Below are 12,471 nucleotides of genomic sequence, written 5' to 3' on the forward strand. Positions count from 1 at the left end.
ATGTTGATATGAGCTCTGTGTGTAAATGCATTATCCCACACTTAGTTTAGATTACAAAAAAATAGACACCCTAAATATCCAGTGGCAAGAGAATATATGTATTTACTTATATATATTTATATCATGTATCTCATATAAATATTTGATATTATACTTTACAAACATCAAGGATACTTTAAAAATGACAAAAACTTAAAAACTGGCTCTCTTTATATATATCACAACTATGTAACACAAAATAAAATTACTCCGATTCAAATAATTACCTACAAAATAAACATAAATATGTGACAAAACAAACCACAAAAAAGAAAGCAATTCAATCAAAATTATAACTATACTGTCTCCAAAATGAAGGGCCTATGGATAATTTTTTTCCTTCTACTTTTCTGTATTTTCCCATTGTTGGACCATTTATTGCTTTTTTCAAGATAAGCAAAAGAGAACAATGAACCTTTGCTTTTTAAGTTGAGCCAAGAATGGTACAGGCAAGAAAAATGCCCAACATCACCATGTAACTGGAAGAAAAGTGCCAAGTTCCATAGCTATTCTTAGTCCCGCCAACATGAACTAAGAAGTGGTGCGAACCATCACTTCCCCTACAGCCCCCACATTCCTCTGCGGGAAGACCCGTGGGACACAAACGACAGATGGGCAGGGAGGAAATCCGGATTCACAGCGAGGACAAACAAAACAACCCTGTACACAGCAAACACTTCTATCTCCCCAGACGAGGGCGTTTGAACCAACTCTTCAGATGGTAAAAGTCTGACTAATCCTTCCCGTGCTGCTGAGTCTCAGAAACTAACTTAAATGATACTTGATTACAGAAATGCCAATACATTCAGCGGGTGCTCAGCACCACTGCTCCCTGGGGCTTCACACTGTATCCCCAGACAAGGGAACGTCTACCGCAACGTAGCTAACCGAGCTCCTACCGGTCAGTGAAGCCACACTGAGAAACATCTGCAGCGGCATCACCGGCCTGCCTGTACTCACTCACTACAACCCACTGTCCTCACAGCAGCTACAGCGACGTTTGTAACATGCAAATTCAATCACATCAGGCTCTGCTGAACACCCACTAATGGCTCCCAGGCTCTCAAAGTCCCACCTTCTTAATATGGCCCCTGTGGCCCTTCAAGAGGCAACTTCGGCCCTGCCGATGTAAGATGATCACGGGTGTTCTCAGAGGTAAGAGATGCTATGTCAGCAATGGAGTCAGAGCCAGGTTCTGACCTCAGCCCGCCAATCATAATGACCCCTCCACTCTTCACTTACCCAGAAATGTAACGGAAAGACTGGACTATCAATTTGAGAAAATATAGCAAAATGATAATGAGTTGGAAAATAAAAGACTGATAAGAAATTGAGATAACCACTTCTGGAGTTCCAACATAACAGAGGTTCTAGAAAGAGAAAACTTGGAACAAGAGATCTTAATGAAATTATTCAAGAAAATTTCCCAGAAATGAATGAGTTTTCAGAATTACAGAGACCATGGGAGAAATTTCTCCAGGATCTCACAGCCAGAAATACTGCGCATCCAATAACTGGTGGTGGCTGGTTTTTTTTAGTCCAATAGACAGAGTCAACTGACTGTTCATCTTGTTTGGGGAACCTATGGCCACGTCTGCAGTCTACATTAGCAAGCAAATAGGTTGATGTATATATAAGCATTCTAACCCACTCCTGGCAGGAATCCTTTTGCCATCCTTACCTTTATTTTCCACTTGATATCCTTTCTTTATCTCTTTTAAAAATCATGCTGAATTGTGGGCATTTCTGTAACCATTTCAAATTATTTTTGGAACTGAGATGGGTAAGTTAAATACAACACCATTCAATTAAAAAATAAAAATCCTGCACTTATTAATGTCTGCCTACGAGTAGAGGATATAGGCAGACCTAAATTCTTCTGCATAAAAATGGAGGTCGATGCAACTTCATAATTAAAACAACATTCTAACATCAGAGAGGGGAGCTCAAAACAATGAGATAAACAACAAAGCCACCAATAACTTATGAAAATTCAAGAAAATTAAAATAGAGCTTAAAAATACATTGCACTAAATGCAAAGTAGGATTAGGTCCTAGAACAGAAAAATGTCATACCGATAAAACTGTTGAAATCCAAATATAAAGTTTAGTTAATAGCATTGTACTGACAGTAATTTCTTTTTAATAAATACCAAAACTATTTAAGATGCTAACATTAGGGAAAGCTGGGTGAAGGGTATAGGGGAACTCTCTGTGCTTTCTTCCCAACTCTTCTGTAAATCTAAAATGATTACCAAATAAAAAGTGGTTGCCTTGTAAGGGCGGAGAAAGGGGATACATTTGTCAAAAGTCACCCAACTTTATAATTAAAATGTGTATGCAAATTATACTCCAATAATTGTTGGCTAAATAAAAAAATAAGCAAGTCAGAAAAAAATCTATAAGCATTACAATACCATCTGTGTACACCTTGGTGACCTTGTTTCGTATGAATGGACGAATTCAGAGCAGAAGTCACTTCTGCAGGGGACAAGGGGAGAATAAGTGAAGCACTTGCTTAGGACATAAAATTTAAGAGGTTGTCAAGAAATTCAGCAATCAAGATAAGTAATATTTTAATATAATATTTTTAAAAATAAAAAATTTAAACCAGAGCCCTGGCCAGTTTGGCTCAGCAGTTAGAGCACCAGCCCGTGGACAGGAGAGTCCTGGGTTCGGTTCCCGCCAAGGGCACATACCTCAGTGGCAGTTTGTCCCTGGCCCCGGTTGGGGTCGTGTGGGTGGCAACCACTCAGTGTGTCTCTCTCACATCAATGTTTCTCTCTCTCTGTTCTTCTCTCTCTCTCCCTCCCACTCTATCTGAAAATAAATGCAAAAATGTCCTTGGGTGAGGATTAAAAACATTTTTTTAAATTTAAACCAGAAAAGATCCATGATGAGCAAAATATCAAAATTTTAAATAAAGACAAGATCGGTAACAGTGCCACGCCAAGCGACACTGGAGACTGACCAAGAGGCAGATGCAGTCCCGCTGGTCCCGACCCTCTATCCCTGGTGGGAAGGGGAGGCCTGAAGGACGAGGCTGTAACTGTGATGTCTTAGTTCCTAAACAGAGAGCTCTAAAGCAAAAGAGTATAAGGTTTATGTCTGTAGAGCATTTTCTGTACTTCTGTGCATTTTGTTTTCTAATTAAAAAATAAATAAAAGCAATAAAAATTAGGAAGAAATTAATACAAGGAATTCTATGGCCTGGCAAGCTATTTAAATCACTTCATAAATTCCATTCTTACCTGAAAAGTGTGAATAGTTTTTGCCCATGCATGTCTTATGCGACAATGTTTCACTAGTTTCCCAAAATCCACAGTTACTTCCAAGCCAGCCATATTGTTAATGGTCAAAAATCTTCTCTTCACAAAAGTTATAACAGTTACATCCTGTCACCAAAACAAAGAACCATTTTGTATGTGTTCAAACCTGCACACTGCAAAGACGTTCTACTGCTGACTCAGCATCAAATGCAAGTACCTTATAAGTAAAATAGCCTGTGTATTCATTACAAGTGTTAAGAATTTCAGCCCTGGCCGGTTTGGCTCAGCGGTTAGAGCATTGGCCTGTGGTTCAGAGAGACCCAGGTTCAGTTCCCGCTAAGGGCACGTACCTCGGTTGCAGCTTGTCTCCGGCCCTGGTTGGTCGGGCGGGTGGCAGCCACTCAATGTGTCCCTTTCACGTCGATGTTTCTCTCTCTCTCTCATCCTCTCTCTCCCTCCCACTCTTTCTGAACAAAAAAATGGGGGGAAAAATGTCCTCGGGTGAGGATAAAAAAATTTCAAAAGGCTTAAGATCTATGCTTGAGCACAAACTGAATACACACACACACAAATATTTTAATAGACACAAATGGCACTTAACCAAATTTGACACTCTGGAAAAGTCGGTGTTGTCTTTCTTACTTTGAAGTCTACACATTTTATTTCTTGTACTGACATATATTCTTTTTAAGTCTGCATATATTCTTTGTAAAAAACACCTTTCCTCACAGCCTTTAAAGAATAAGTTTATAAGTTTAAGAGGGTGTTTATACAATGAGAACAAATTCAAGGTGACTACTTCTATAGTTCCCATACTTAAGCAGTAACCAAGGAAATGATGCTTTGTAAAATATGAGTGTCATTTGTCCCTTGTTTTTGTTACTCAAGCACTTCAGACTTATTAAAAATGTTTTTTCACAAAGTCTTCTAGAAAATGTAAGAGCTTGGCGGGAGTGACTCAGGTGGGCATTGTCCTGTGCACAGGAAGGATGCCAGTTCATTTCCCGGTCAGGGCCCATCCTTGGGTTGCAGATTCAGTGCACAGATAGGGGCACTTATGGAAGGCAACCAATCGATGTTTCTCTCTCTCTCTCCCTTCCTCTCTCTAAGTATGTTCTCGGATGAGGATAAAAAAAAAAAAGAAAGAAAGAAAACATAAGAGAAAGGAACATTTCCCAATTCGTTTTATGAAGACAGCATCACTCTGACAACAAAATCAGACAACACATTACTAGAAAACTACACCCAATATCCCTTAAGCATGAATGCAAAAATCCCTAATAAAAAATAATAGAAGCAGAATGTAAACTCTGATATGAGTGGATTCTGAATCAATCCTAGGGCAATTTAAGAAAAATACAAATCTATCTCTAATAGGTAAAAAAAAAAAAGTGCTATTTTTCTGTTATCACTTACATTTGTTATGAAAAATATTTCTCCATTGCATAGTCGAATATCACTTGCAAAGTCATGCTTATTTTTATTAACACCATGAGGAGTACTGTTGTAGTCTTCACCATTGCCCTCTAGTTCATTATTTTGCTGACTGCTAGAGGTATTTTCAGGCAGTAAGTCCGAGAGATATGCATTCCTGGTACAACAAATTTTATCTCCAACTCCAAATATAAGTCTATTCTGATGGTCTCTGGGTTAGAAAATGGTAATACATCAAGTTTGGAAAACCTTACTTTCATTAGGTTTAAACATTAATTCCTACTCAGATCCAATCCAATGCTCAAAATAATTTCCACGTTTTTCTTACTCCACTTTTGTTCTCCAAAGTTCAACAAGAAATCTGGCTCCCACCGGTGTGGTCTGGTCGCCTATACTCTCTGCACCACCTCAAACTCAAGACCACTGCCCAGCCAAATTTTTTGTTAGAAATCTTGGCATAAATGTGGATCTCTCTTTCCCTCTATATTCTAAAGGTTACCAAATATCTTATTGATTGTACCTTTAAAATTCATCCTCTCCTCTGCAATCACTCTATCACAACCCTATTTCAGGTCTTATTGCACTTACACATATTTCTAGGATAATAATTAAAACATTAAAATAATTGCAGCAAACTAAATAAATGCTGGCAATACACCAGTTCCTGCAATAAGTGCCTTAGGTATATTATTTCATTTCATCCTTACTACAACTCTAGGAGAAGAGTCTGAGTAATCCCTTTCACACACATGGAAAGGTGAAATTACCTGCCCAGGATCACAGTCACTGGGACCCAGGTTGCATGACCCCAATCTGCTTTTAAACTCTGGTAGGCTACCTCACATGATTTTTTTTTTTTTTGGTGTGTCTTCTCTTAACTAACACATCTCTGGGTTCTCTACACTTAATAAATAGTAATTGTTGATGAATGCAATATATGCGCTTTGATTTTCTCGTGTGTAAATGGAGTGGCTTTTCTACACTTATATTTCTCTGATCGACGTTCACTACGGTGCTCTCCGCAGGCAGCCTGCTGCTCAAGTTCTCGGACACACTACACACATCTCATAATTTGAAAATGTCTCCTGAATTCTCCATGCTCATCATGGAGAAGCTGCAGTTCGCCAACCTGGAAATCACAACGCAACTTTTATTCCTTATCTTCTTTACTACACTGGTTACCAAAAAGTCAATTCCTATGGATCTATATTATATTTCATTGAAGAGATCATCTTACTTCACAAATGAGGGAAAAAAAAAAAGATTTTTAAATATGGGGCTATAGTGATAAATGTCGAAACAAACGAAGGCACAGCGGATCAGGAAGGACCGCCCCCAGCCTCCGTCTTTGGTGCTCACTTGATTAGGCGGCCTGTGTAGTGCTTGCCACAGCACTCGTTGATGACGTCACAGTCTTGCCTGAAACACATCAAGATGCAGTGGTCACCTTCATGGTATCTGTTCTGTGTTTGTTTCTGTTATCAACAATATGACATACTGGATTCTATAAAAGTCTCCAGAACTTTGTCCAGAAAGAAATGTTTTGTAAATTTGATCTTAACAGAAACCCTTGTTCCGTTAAGTTTCTGTGAGTTTCCAAATATAAAAACTGCCCTCCGCATGTCTGACAATGAAATACCTCAAAATAAGAGAGAGGATTAATAGTATGAAACTAGAAGAGACTCTCATTCTGCCCTGTGTGGCTCAGTCAGTTGGAGCGTCATCCTGTACACTGAAAGGTCACAGGTTCGATTCACAATCAGGGCACATACCCAGGTTGTGGGTTCGATCCCCAGTCGGGGAAACTGATCAATGTTTCTCTCTCATATCAATGTTTCTCTCTCATATCAATGTTTCTCTCTCTCTCTCTCTCTCTCTCTCTCTCTCTCTCTCTCTCTCTTTCCCCCTCCTTCCCTCTCCTTCCTCTCTCTCTCTAAAATCAATAAAAACACAACCTTGGGTGAGAATTAAAAACAGAGACTCGCCTGGTCGGTGTGGCTCAGTGGTTGAGTGTCGACCCATGCACCAAAAGGTCACCAGTTCAATTCCTGGTCGGGACACATGCCCAGGTTGTGGGCCTGATCCCCAGTGGGGGGCATGCAGGAGGCGGCCGATCAATGTTCTCTCTCATTGATGTTTCTATCACTCTCTTCTTCTCCCTTCCCCTCTCTCAAAAATCAATAAAGAAAAAATAAAAACCAGAGACTCTCCTTCACACAGTATCTATATTAAGAAGTAATAATATTTAAAAGCTAAAGCAAAGACATTAAAATACTGCAAATGCTTTACCTTCTAAATGCAATAAATTGTGATGTGTCTGCTCGCTGTAGGTCCTTTTCATTGAGTAAAGTTTTAACAGCAGAATATAAATCTGACAATTCAAGAGAAAAAAGTTAACATGGAAAAGCACCAAATCACAACAGTGGAGAAATAAATTCAGAATTGCTGCTAAGGGTGCAGGGAGCAGAGAAACACCTCGCCAGATGGAGTATAAGTTCACCGCAGGATCATCAACCTCATTCCCTGTCAGTCACAGAAACAGAAGAGAGAAGAGAGACAGGGGTTCCAGACACCCTGTACGCAACTGAGAGGTCAGCCTCAGGCCTGGACAGCTCCTGATCTGTAACACAATCACTGTATGTTCACTGATGGTTTGTGAATGCTGAATTTAAAATATGAGCAAGAGGGCAAAATATGCAACAGAATTACTAATGCAAGACTTCTTTCTGTTTTAAGTTCTGGTGATACTAGCAGTAATGAGTTATAATTTGAGAATTGCTCTGCCCATTATTTCATTTAATTTCATCTTCATAATTCTCATATGAGACACACATTATTATTATGTCCAAGGCTGACATTTAGTGAATACATACTAGTACAAAATACTGATATACAATGGCTGGAAGACAGTTACTGCCCAAACACCGCAATGCCCCGCCCCCATTCCAATCAGGCCTTTCCTTCCCCCCGAGTGCCAAGGCCTCCCCACGACTCAGCAACTAAAAAGTCAACCCTGGCACAGCAGAGGCATCCGTCCCAAGAGTGACTACACCCTACCAGCTAGTAAATAGTTTGACTATCTTTCATTTGATTCTAAAATATGTGCTTTTCTCACGTTTTAACATCTCTAAAATTCTAACCCAGCTACGAGGCCTGTCTTAGGTCTTTGTATTCTGCAACAATGGGAATAATTGACCCAACAACTTAATTAATCACTAATGATAAAGTACATTATGCCTCTCTAAGGAATATTTATTCAATTATCTTTAAAAAGAGACTAGTTTTCCAGCTGAAGTTTGTAATTAAGATAGAAAAATAGCATCAGTTAAGCTTTGCTAGCACTCTGAAGCAGACAATATTTTTGAGCATATTTTCACTCCTGTAAAGAATGGGTGCCAAGCCCTGGCCGGTTTGGCTCAGCGGTTAGAGCGTCCGCCTGCGGTCCGTAAAGACCCGGGTTCGGTTCCCGCTAAGGGCATGTACCTCGGTTGCAGTTTGTCCCCGGCCCTGGTTGGTCGTGCGGGTGGCAGCCACTCGATGTGTCCCTTTCACATCGATGTTTCCCTCTCTCTCTCTTCCTCTCTCTCCCTCCTACTCTGTCTGTACAAAAAATGGAAAAATGTCCTCGGATGAGGATTAAAAAAAAAAAAAAAAAAAAGAATGGGTGCCAGAAACCCGCCATATCTGAGGTAGGTCTGACTGGAGTGGCAGAGGCCAAGTTCCTGAACCATCCAAGTCTCGTTTTCTTCATCTGTACTAGTACCTACATTAACTAGGCTGTTGTGACAATAAATATTATCTATTCTTCATTCACAATATATTTAGGTTTTTTTTAAAAATCACAAAAGTCTGCTGCTTATAGTCCAATTTATGTAAAACCAAAACAGACAATGTATGTGTTTGGATATAATGTTTAAAAAGATAAACACCACGCCCTCACTATGCCTGTGACCTTCATGGGATTGTCTCAGGGGAAGAGACAAAGGAAGATTACAGGAAAATATTAATTTTTACTTCAAATACTTCTCTATCATTTGACTTTTTAAAAAAATATACATATAAATTATTTCTATATCAAAAAAACAAAAGGGCCCTGGCCAGTTCGGATCAGCGGTTGGAGAGTTGGCCTGTGGTCTAGAGACCCAGGTTCGGTTCCCGCTAAAGGCATGTACCTCGGTTCCAGTTTGTCCCCGGCCCTGGTTGGTCGTGCGGGTGGCAGCCATTCGATGTATACCTTTTATGTCGATGTTTCTCTCTCTCTCTTCCTCTCTCTCCCTCCCGCTCTATCTAAACAAACAAAAAATGAAAAAATGTCCTCGGGTGAGGATAAAAAAAAAAGGTATTATAGGAGACTATGTATTAAAAAGAAAACAGGACATTGTAACATGTGAATGAATACTGATCCAAGGGAACTTAGACTGGTGACACACACAAAGGAAGAAAGCCTTACAGATAAAGTTCTGTGTCACTTAATGTCACACACAGAGTGAAAGTCGCTAGGTAGGAAAGATATACCTTTAAGAACAATTAAGATAAATCCTCAATAATAATCATTTACATCTTTACTTTCAATTTGAATAAACCATCACACTATTAAAAAAGGTTTTCTGAGTTAGTTTACACTAGAAATAAAGATCAAAAAGGTTCAATCTATTTAAATAGTTTCATTTGCAATAGATAATTTAATCTTCATTTCAAAAAAACCTAAAATGTCCATAGTGCCTCAAATCTCATGAAGGCCCCAACCCTCACAACAGCTCCACGGGCACTGTCCCTCTGACTCCCTTTTACAAATGACTAAGGGATGTGACATGGACCATACACATAAGGGTAGCGAGTTCCCACCCCATGCTCTTTCTCAGCCCTGTCACGGTGTCATCCTAACACCCACAATTAGAAGTGATGCTTGTCCATTTAATAGGAAATAGGACTGAAATACTAGGACTCAACTTGGCAACAGCTGACAGCCATTGCTTTTGTTTCACAAATATCCTCAAAATAACAAATTTACTTTCCCAACTGCTATGAAAGAAAAACTTCATTGAGACATGCTTTCTTCTGAATAAACTCGGATTACTGGAGCTCTGCTTTATTTTAAACTAATCATCTGCATCCATGTATTCACTCAACAAATATGTACTGAGCCTTTGGTATGTATGTGACAAGAAATTACTAACCCTTACAAAATTCTAGGGTAATCTGCTTTTGATGATTAATAGTTTCAGTGCCTAATTTTTAACCAGCAATACTTATCTTTACCATCAAAAAACATTATAACTAGTCATTTAATAACTACATTACAAAACTGAAATACATAACCCAGTTTATACTTACGAGAGTGATGATTACTTTTCGCTGACTGAGAACTACCATCCTCTTCTGGGAGTCTCACAAAAATAAACGTTTTATCTTGGACTGAGACAGGGAATGTTGGATCATCAGAGACAATCAGCTCTGCATCAAATTTTGGAAACTGGCGGTTTGAGATTCTTAAAAAAGGTAAAATGACACACCAAGAACCTTAATATCCAAAAGCATATCTTTACATATAATCAGAGATAATGTCCTTACAATAATGAAGATCTGCTAATAGATAAATAGGGCAAGCAGGCTATTCATATATGCATTACACATAGTAAATGAGTTTTAAAATAAATTTAGCAAGACCATAATGGCCACAGAGGCAGGAAACGAGTTAGGCAGCCCTTCTGGGCCCCCTGGGCTCCATATTCTTTTCTATTTAAATTAGTCTGGACTCTTTGGAGCTTTATCCACACATTTACTCTTTCTTTTCTTCTGTGTAGTCAAGACTCGGTTCTCAAACCTCTCCCATCTCAATCCGGTTCTCGACCAAGTTGTTCACACACACACACTCACACACACACGCAAATGACTCCATTTTGGAACAAAACTTCAGGTCCTGCCCTGACAACCCTTTCCTGCTGATAGGTCAGCATGACAAAAAGCCTCTCTCAAGCCACAAAGGAGAGAATGCCAGTTAGTTCACCACTAAACTCCTCAGGAAATCGCGCTGTGAATATTTTCATGGTTTTCTGCTTTTCTGGCTGGTGAAATAGACAGTGAGCACAATTTCCAAACATCAAGAGGCATGTCGCTCAGGGTGTGAGTGCTCAAGAAACAAGGATCACAGGCCGCTGAAGAGGCAGAAAAACCGTTGTCGATTTGGAGAAGTGAGAAGCAGTTGGCGGGCGCCAGCCTTTCAAAGGCCGTGAGGTGAAAAGGCGAGGTGCTGCACCCCTTGAGGTGTTGGAATGTGTCAGCCAGATAACCTGAGCCTCACAGCCCATTGTTAAGGAGCACTTCATTACCCCAGAGGGCTGGGGGGATCTCCCAAATCCCAGCCCCCAGCTTCCTTTGTTCTTTGCTTATACAGGAACAAAAGACAGAAAAAACTACATTCAAAGAAAAAAACCTACATTCCTCCGGGCTCCGCTTAATTGGTGTTGTGACTGATACAGGCTTCTCCAGAGAAGAGGGGGTCGGTTGTAAGGGTTAGGGCAATCATTACTCTCTTTCTTTCTTTTCTTTTTTCTTTTTTTTTTCCCGGTCCCTCCAAGTCTCCCAAAGCTATCATTAACCCCTTATCTTTATGGTTCCTCTGGTGTCAGCCCCAGGGTTTGTTGTGTTTTTAGAAAACTGCTTGTGTGCCCTGGCCAGTTTGGCTCAGCGGTTAGAGCGTCGGCCTGCGGTCCCGAGAGACCCGGGTTCGGTTCCCGCTAAGGGCGCGTACACTTCGGTTGCAGTTTGTCCCCAGCCCTGGTTGGTCGTGCGGGTGGCAGCCACTCGATGTGTCCCTTCACGTCGATGTTTCTCTCTCTCTCTCCCTCCCACTCTATCTGTACAAAAAATGGAAAAATATCCTCGGGTGAGGATAAAAAGAAAACTGCTTGTGTGTTTATGTGCAGGAATAACTGATCAGTACGGAGTTTGATTTTTAAAATAGCCCAGTTCAGAAGAAGTGCTGAAGGTGTTCGTTTAAGGCTAGTAGGGAGCGGTTCTATACATTTAAGAATAGAAGTGTTTGTTTATAGATTAAACAGTATATTAGACATGTACTGTATATAAGAAAGGTTAAAACAGGGAATCATTTGGGGGTCTGAAACGGATTAATTCAATTTGCATTATTTCTAATGGAAAAAAAAAAACAATTTGGGCTTCAAACAAATCACTTCTCGAACAGCCTTCCAGAATGAATTCAGTTCGAGAACCGAAGTTCCACTGTATATTATATATATCTGGCCTCGTTTTCCCAGTTGAGCCAAGTATCCTCATCTTCTCTTTGCTTCTAGTATCTACCTCATCTCTCTTCAGCACTGTGTTTCCCAAGACCAGCAAATTATACCAGAAAACAGAGTAAGGGGAAGGTGCCTTGACATAACAGTCTCTCGTTGGAAGACGACTGACTCCCTGGCTATGGAAGGCAGTGCTACTCTCCTGTGTCATCTTCATCCCCTCCCAACAAGCTGAAAGGGAAGAAGGAGAGCGAAGACCGCTGTCCCTGCTAGAAACATCCCAGCTCTAATTTCCAGGGGACTGAGAATCACCAGGACTTTCCTATTTTGCCTCTGACCCAGGACATGTAACATATTTCTATCTGAAGGAGCTATCATCCCCTGGTATCACTGGGATCTTTCTGTCATTAAATATCTGGTGATGAGGACTTAAAAGAAGTGATGAAAGGAGCACAGCTCAGCCCAAATGATATCAT

At 40.1% G+C, this 12,471-nt stretch overlaps 1 protein-coding gene across 1 annotated transcript in view; it reads right to left on the reverse strand.

Annotated features, from left to right (window-relative positions):
* HELB (DNA helicase B) overlaps positions 1-12,471 on the reverse strand; it is a 31,043-nt gene that overhangs the window by 6,763 nt on the left and 11,809 nt on the right. Inside the window, exons 7-11 of the mRNA XM_036252403.1 lie at positions 10,077-10,231; positions 7,032-7,113; positions 6,102-6,161; positions 4,725-4,953; positions 3,291-3,434 (exon numbers count right to left, since the gene is read on the reverse strand). Of these exons, the coding sequence (XP_036108296.1) occupies positions 3,291-3,434; positions 4,725-4,953; positions 6,102-6,161; positions 7,032-7,113; positions 10,077-10,231 (670 nt within the window). The remainder of the gene's footprint in view (positions 1-3,290; positions 3,435-4,724; positions 4,954-6,101; positions 6,162-7,031; positions 7,114-10,076; positions 10,232-12,471) is intronic.

The sequence above is a fragment of the Molossus molossus genome, unplaced genomic scaffold (genome assembly GCF_014108415.1).
Source record: "Molossus molossus isolate mMolMol1 unplaced genomic scaffold, mMolMol1.p scaffold_m16_p_10, whole genome shotgun sequence".
Classification (NCBI taxonomy): domain Eukaryota; kingdom Metazoa; phylum Chordata; class Mammalia; order Chiroptera; family Molossidae; genus Molossus; species Molossus molossus.